This window comes from Alosa sapidissima, chromosome 12 (genome assembly GCF_018492685.1).
Source record: "Alosa sapidissima isolate fAloSap1 chromosome 12, fAloSap1.pri, whole genome shotgun sequence".
NCBI classification, from domain to species: domain Eukaryota; kingdom Metazoa; phylum Chordata; class Actinopteri; order Clupeiformes; family Clupeidae; genus Alosa; species Alosa sapidissima.
This window is the reverse complement of record NC_055968.1, coordinates 8,713,941-8,721,807: the sequence shown is the minus strand read 5'-3', so window position 1 is coordinate 8,721,807 and position 7,867 is coordinate 8,713,941. Positions and strand designations below refer to the sequence as shown.

The following is a 7,867-nucleotide window of genomic DNA, read 5'->3' as shown; positions in this document are numbered from 1 at the left end:
GCTGGCTGTGTGCTCAGTAGTCCGTTTTACACACACACGCACACTGATCTATGGTCAGTTAATCCCTCACGAGCATCAGAGATGTTGTTATTTATTTTTAAGTGCTTGCCACAGTGCTGCCATGACAAAGACCTGAGAGTGTGACGCCTGCCGATTTGCCTCGAGCTGCAGCCATATTTACATCTTCGTTTGTTTCCCCAGATTTGTGTGCGCCGCACACCGGAAAATAGACTTCCACAGGTTATTTGTTTTGTAGGAAAAGATAAGCTTTATTTTTAAAAACTCATCTTAATCCACATCTTACTCAAAATGACATTTTTATCCCCTGGCTTCAAACCAGAAGTTGGCTATACTTTAAAACACACAGAGAACTTAGTCTGCACAGCCACTGTACTGCCTCAGGGTCACAGGTTGCATCATGGATTTATGGGTGGAATTTGCATGTACATGTAACCTGTGCAGGAGTTCCTGTGCAAAAGGAATGCATATGTGTGGGTGTGGGTGTTAAGGGTGGTCTCTGTGCATGTGTGTGTGTGTGTGTTTGTGGGTGTTAAGGGTTGTCTTAAAGTGCATTGTATACATTTTGTGTATTTTTTCCTCTCTCCTTACCATCTGTGTGTGTGTGTGTGTGTGTGTGTGTGTGTGTGTGTGTGTCTGTGCGTGTGTGTGTGTCTGTGCGTGCGTGTGTGTCTGTGTCCAGGAGAGAGGGTGAGGGTATGCGTATATTCTGGGACCGTCTGAGGGAGCCTGCGTTCTCGTCGCGTTGGAACCCCTTCACCATGGATTACCCATACTGCACCTTCACCTACCACCCCGTCAGGAGCATCAGCGACAGGTTTTCCACACTCTGTGATGTAAGAGACACCCAGCTACTCCTGTTATCAATCCATCCCTGCATAATAGACTAACAGCTCTGTGATGTAAAAGACACCCAGCTACTCCTGTTACCTAGCACAATAGACTAACAGCTCTGTGATGTAAAAGACTCCCAGCTACTCCTGTTATCAATCCATCCCTGCATAATAGACTAACAGCTCTATGATGTAAAAGACACCCAGCTACTCCTGTTACCTAGCACAATAGACTAACAGCTCTGTGATGTACATGTAAGAGACACCCAGCTACTCCTGTTATCCAGCACAATAGACTAACAGCTCTGTGATGTAAGAGACACCCAGCTACTCCTGTTATCCAGCACAATAGACTAACAGCTCTGTGATGTAAGAGACACCCAGCTACTCCTGTTATCCAGCACAATAGACTAACAGCTCTGGTCTGAATACAGAAATGCATAATGTTTTTTTGGAGCAGATGCTACACCATCACTGCTACTGCCACGCTCAGTCGCTAAGATTTCCGCAGCACATACACTTTGTGAACGTTCCGCATCCGTTCTGCATCCGTTCTGTGTTCAGCCTAACCTAGCCGTAAGGGGCCACACACACACACACACACACACACACACACACACACACACACACACAGAATAAGGTTCTGCATTTCCATAGAGATCAAATGCAAGTGCTTTCTGTTAAGTGTGGGGCACAGTGTAAAACATGTTGAACTTGATATGCCTGAATTTGCACCAATTCAATAGCATACAGGTCATCAGAGGCATTTCTTCATGAAGGCATTTACTCAGAACTCAAAGTTCATATTAAGAGATGGTCTGGCTGTACCCAGACTTCATTAAGATTGATAGTTTGCCCTGTAGCTATGCAGGAACAGGCAAAATGAGACTTTCATTCTGTGTTGACATGAGATGATGGGCTCTATAAAGCCCTGTAACGCAATGTGACTCAGAGTGAGGTGAAAGAGACCTGGCGCTTTTGAGAAGAGTTGGCCCACAGCTGGTGTGTGTGTGTGTGTGTGTGTGTGTGTGTGTGTATATACAGAATATGTATATATATATGTGTGTGTGTGTGTGTGTGTGTGTGTGTATGTATGTGTGTGGGTGTGTGTGTGTGTATGTGTGCTCTTTTGAGAAGAGTTGGCCCACAGCGTGTGTGTGTGTATGTATGTATGTGTGTGTGTGTGTGTGTGTGGTGTGTGTGTGTGTATGTGTGCGCTTTTGAGAAGAGTTGGCCCACAGCTGGTGGGGAACTGACACATCCAGCACATTTGCTACTATGAGGGAGTTTGGTGGTTTGCAGTGAGGTGTGGATGTGCGTTTAAAGCCTGCTCAGATCCAGCTGGCTCTGGCTGAAAGGCTCTTGATTAGCCACGAGTCCGTTATCACATTCATCGCATATGACTCCCGGCCCAGATCTGTGATGTGTCAGCTTTTCATCTGACTAGGTTTGTGGTGCTGGTATAACCCCATTTACCGCATAGCCTGAAGCAATACCCAGAAAATTGTGGACTCTGTGGTGTCATGCTTGATGATTGATTTATTGCTGCAAATGATGTTGCACAAGGTACTTCTAGTTATATTTTATATAAGTAGTGGTGCAACACGGGGCATTTACCTATGCTAACAATTGAACAAAATGGGATTCAGTACTAGCCTGATGAGCCAGACCCACATTAAAATGTAGGGTCTGGGGACTCACCGTTGGCAGTGCTCAGTCTGAGGGGCGGGATAATCGGTTGTCTTTCAAATTACCACTGCACGCAATAGGACAGCCATGAGTCTCATGCGTTTTCCCACCAGCGGAGCTAGTTGCCAACTTAAAAAAAGCTTAACTCGTGTCACGCTGTTCGCCAACAGCAACATCCATCTTCTTTGTTTTCAAGTAGCAGGGGATTCAAGCCGAACCGTTGCAACTCTGCCATCAATCATTATGTTAAGCCCGCCTAACGTCTCTATACACAATGTGATTGGCCCTATCGAAGTTTCATTTTTCCAGCTCGCAAGCCAATGGAGAGTTGCTAGACTAGCCGCTAGGGTGCGTCTAGATTTCTAGGCTAATTCAGTATGGTTACCCTTACAGAAATTTCAGGTTTCTGGCGAACAGTTGCCGAAAAATTTGGTAAGGTCATATTTTCACATGCATTAGGTTTCTGGCAAACAGTTGCAGTTAACTTTTGGCAAATTTGCAGCAATGTAATATGCAAATTAGGTTAATTAAGTGTGGTGGCAAATCTCTGGTGAACACTTTTGCCACTAGTGACAAAATTCTCATTGTTGCCAGAACTTTGCTGGAAATTTGCCTCTAGCTGCCAACATTGGCAAACTTTTCTAGTGAACTCATTTGTTTCCCACAAATCACCCACTAGCTTGCTGCAAATCTGCTGCAAACATTTATTTTTTTGTAAGGGTAGAATGAAGCTGTGAACAATTCTGAGGCTTAAGAGCACCCTTGTGAATATGCTTAAGAGTTCTCATAGGACCTTCTTAAGAACAAATCAGAGCCATAGAAAAAGAGAGTTGCGACACTCTTTGAAGTCGCCGCCACGCGGTCACGTGGTTCACGTACGCTTCAACAGTTCCAAACAGCTCTTTGCGTGTAGTGTTATTTCAATGGGATAGACAGCAGCAAGTGCGTTATTAGACGGGAAACATTACAACAAAACAAAAACGAGTGTTATTACGTGTTAGCATGCTTACATTATAGTGTCAATTACATATTGCGAGTATAATTGGTCTGCAACATCGATCTAAAATATGTTCTTTGGTAGTTCTAACATTGGACGTTTGTTTCCTTGCTGGACATAAGCTGTTATTGGATTCCTACATTTGCCTGTATCACGCTACATATACTTTACTTACATTGTCCAAATGTAGGCTATGAATTTTGTATCCCTTTGTGTGTGGACATTAGATCCAGTGTCCTTCTCAGTTCGTTTGGTGAGATGAAGATGAAGGTGTATAATCCCCATCCCAGCACATCTAAATATAGAGTTACCATGCTGAATGAACTGTAATTTTTCTTGTTCCCCTCATAGCATGTCTAACGTTAACACTATTATGTCAATGAGCTGACTAGCTAACGTAAGCTAACACAATCAATCAGGTTTGATAAATATAGCATTATAAACATAATAAAAACCTGTTGACAACCAACCGATCATCTAAAGTTGCCCTACTACAATAGGCTAACCAAATGTGTTTTGTCTGAAATTCATTATTGACGTAGGAACATTACCTTTAAGCTAACCTCTCCACATCAAGGTTTGCAGGCTAACTTTTAGCTTCGAAATTTCGGTCAACATTTAAGCTATAAATATCAGTTAAACAAGCAGCACAAAATCCTCAAAGAACAATACCAGTATCTACTAGTGCAGTTGGTATAGGAAATGCATATGCCAATTGAAAAAACGTCGTACCTTTGTCTACTTACCACTGACAATATCAGGCAGAAAGCAATGGAAGTGAATGGGGCGAAAGCCGTGAATGTCAAAGTTAGGAACTTATGAGCTCAGCATAACGCGGAAGTAGCCTAGAAAAAGCGCCGCCATTGTTTCCTATGGAAGTCTATGGGAGTGTCGCAACTCTCTTTTTCTATGGCTCTGGAACAAATGTAAGAATATTCTGAGGAAGATTCTCTGTTTATGGTATTTAGCAGACACTTTTGTCCAAAGTGAAAGTGTTGTATTTGAGGTTACTTGCAATAAGTGGTGATCATTAAAACTATTATTCCATACCTAAGACATGGCTGTGAGATGCAGTCCAGTGGATGCTTGAGCACTGATATTTATCTCAGAGGGAGAAGAGGAATTGAAGAAGAGTAATTACAGTATTTATTTGTATGGCTGTTATGGGAAAGCTATGAAACCTAACCAGCTTTCTAACCACTGTGCAGTTTGTACACAGAGGCACTCTCTGCTAAGTTGCATCCCATCACCACAGATGATCAAATTGACACCTGACTTGACCTTTGAGCTGTGGCTGTCCACAATAACATGCCCCCTCTCCCCCCTCACTCTACTCTGAATGTGTCTGTGGGTGTAAGGCTGGAGGCCTACACAGGTGACCCCTCCAGGTCATATAGCCGTTCATTTAACCCCCCAACACACACACACACACACACACACACCTCACCCCACGGCATCCCATAGCCATTCCACACATTCCAGCCCACCCAAACCCACATGCTGTTCAGCTGAGTGCTGATCGAACACAGGGATACTGATCGACCAGCGGTGATACAGACCAAAGTGGTAGATATTCTATAGTTTGCTGTGGTTTGGCAATGGAATGGGTGAGACTGCTAGTGCTATTAGAGTAAACTTAAAGTGAGACATACAGTATACTTATATACAATAAAGTTCCATGTACATAATCTATGGAGCTTTTTGTAAACATACACACACTTGAATTTCTTTCAACTGAACAATGGACAGTATCAGATAGCAGTAAATGGAGCACTACAGCAACAGTTGTTACAGTGGTTTTCAATGCTTAACTTGTGTTAAGTCATTATTTCAAATTAGTTTGACTGTTCAGGTTTACAGTGTATTTAAAAAAATCAGATCTGTTGGGTTCAAAGTAGGATGTGACAAGTCCAGCGTCGAGTTGGCGACCATGCTAAATGACTCAATTACTCACCAGATAAAACTTTCTTTGAGTGTTATAGTGGTCTGAGTGTTGCATTATACTTTGTCAGTGCTGCATCACTGTTTAATCTGTGATCACCAACTTAGCGCAGCAAATGAAAAGTTCTAAGAAACAGAAAGTGAGATGTTTTGACAGCGTCAGAGTCTTCACTCTCTCCGAGGCACTCAACGGGTGCATGGAGGTGAGGTCAGGAATCCAAGCAGAAAAATGTCAGTGCACCGTGTCTTAAGAAGTTCCAAAGTATCACTTTAATTGTTGTTTTGCAACGTTGCGGTCTAATCAAACTTCATCAGAGCATCAGAGCAATAGACTGAAACAGTGACAACAATAAAGTGTTACCCGGGAGCTTTGTATGACGTTGTGTGCAGGATAGTCATGCTTGGATCCCAGGCAATGTGGGGCCTTGTTTGAAAAACAGACAAATTCTTAAGTCTTAAGTGTTACATTCATGGACCAAATATTATTGTCATTGCTAGGCAAATACAGTATGTATTAATGAACATAAACATACATGAATATATATATATATATATATATATATATATATATATATATATATATATATATATATATATATACAGTATATAAAATAAAATATATTTATTTTATATACTATATATATAATCTGTTTTATATATATAATATATAAAATAAATATGTGATTCAAAATTAAATATATAAAAATAACGTATAAATATGAGTGACCATTAGCCAGGTAGTCTTAAGTCACTCTTCTTGCCACATTCCCTCTCTCACTCCACTCTCTCAATGCCCTCTCTAACTACCCTCTCATGTTGCCCTTTCTAACTGCCCTCTCTCGATGCCCTCTCTAACTGCCCTCTCTAACTGCCCTCTCTCGATGCCCTCTCTAACTGCCCTCTCTAACTACCCTCTCTCAGTGCCCTCTCTAACTGCCCTCTCTCGATGCCCTCTCTAACTGCCCTCTCTCAATGCCCTCTCTAACTGCCCTCTCTCGATGCCCTCTCTCAATGCCCTCTCTAACTGCCCTCTCTTGTTGCCCTTTCTAACTGCCCTCTCTCAATGCCCTCTCTAACTGGCCTCACTAACTGCCCTCTCTCACTGCCCTCTCTAACTGCCCTCTCTTGTTGCCCTTTCTAACTGCCCTCTCTCAATGCCCTCTCTAACTGGCCTCACTAACTGCCCTCTCTAACTGCCCTTTCTTGTTGCCCTTTCTAACTGCCCTCTCTCAATGCCCTCTCTCAATGCCCTCTCTCACCGCCCTCTCTTGCTGCCCTCTCAGCTGGAGACGTTCAGGGAGCAGCTGGCAGCCACAGCGGAGCGTGCTCTGGAGCGGAAGCCGTTGGCGGGGAGGGCCAATGGCGTGCTGACGCTGAACCAGCCCATCCTCATCGAGGCCTACGTGGGCCTCATGTCCTTCATCAGCAACCAGAACAAGCTGGGCTACTGTCTGGCCCGCGGCAACATCGGCTTCTGAGCCACGCCGCCGCTCTACGCTGCTCCACGGGAGGATCACTCTCTCGTCCAGTTCCTCTCGGCTTCGCCACACTCCTGGGTCAGCTGCTCGGGCTCTTCAGGGAGTGGTCATGTGTGTTTTTGTTCCCCTAGTATGTTGATTAAGTATAAATATAATAATTTTAGAAAGTGCTGTTGTTTGAGTGCAGAGTGGGTTTGTAATTCTTTGTTTGTTTTTGTTTGCTTGTTTGTTTTCTTGTTTCATCAAAGACAGACTAGTAATATACTAATCAGCAGTTCTGTTTTGAATTTGCTAAATTATTTTTGGAAACAGCAGCAGTTTTGATTCAATGAATGTAACCAACCACAGCCATCAGCATTGTTTACATCCTACTGTGGTTTCTTATAACGTGTGTAAATCTATCTTGCAAGAGAATTCTAAGAATTGCCTCCCCTTTCCGACTCTCTCTCTCTATATCTCCCTCTCACACACAGACACACACAGACACACACATACAGTACACACACACACACTCACACACACACACACACACACACACACAGAGAGGCCCTTTGGTGCGTGAAGGTGCATGTGTCATATTTGCTTGATCGTTTAGGGGTGTATCATTACAGCCAAGCCTTGCGCTGGAATTTCCCTTATTCTCTAATTGTAGCGTTAACTCCTCCACCTTCACCACCACCTCCACCTCCACCTCCACCAACACCCTCGTGTTTGTTGCTATAGCAGGACAGCCATGACAAACACTCCTAATGCCAGCTTGTTGTGATGGTGTGTCTGTGTATACGTGTGTGTGTGTGTACATGTGTGTGTGTGTGTGTATGTGTCTGTTTCTGTGTCTGTGTCTGTGTCTGTGTGTGTTTCACAAAACCGTGAGTTCAGCTTCTTAGGATTGCCAACCAACAAAAATATTG

General features: G+C 43.4%; 1 protein-coding gene across 3 annotated transcripts in view; it reads left to right on the top strand.

The window, feature by feature from the left end:
* tprg1 (tumor protein p63 regulated 1) overlaps positions 1 to 7,381 on the top strand; it is a 44,748-nt gene extending 37,367 nt beyond the window's left edge. For all 3 annotated transcript variants that reach the window (XM_042111733.1, XM_042111731.1, XM_042111732.1), the window contains exons 5-6: positions 701 to 854; positions 6,762 to 7,381. In XM_042111733.1, the coding sequence (XP_041967667.1) occupies positions 701 to 854; positions 6,762 to 6,956 (349 nt within the window). In that variant the 3' untranslated portion in view covers positions 6,957 to 7,381. The remainder of the gene's footprint in view (positions 1 to 700; positions 855 to 6,761) is intronic.
* The last annotated feature ends 486 nt before the right edge of the window (positions 7,382 to 7,867 follow it).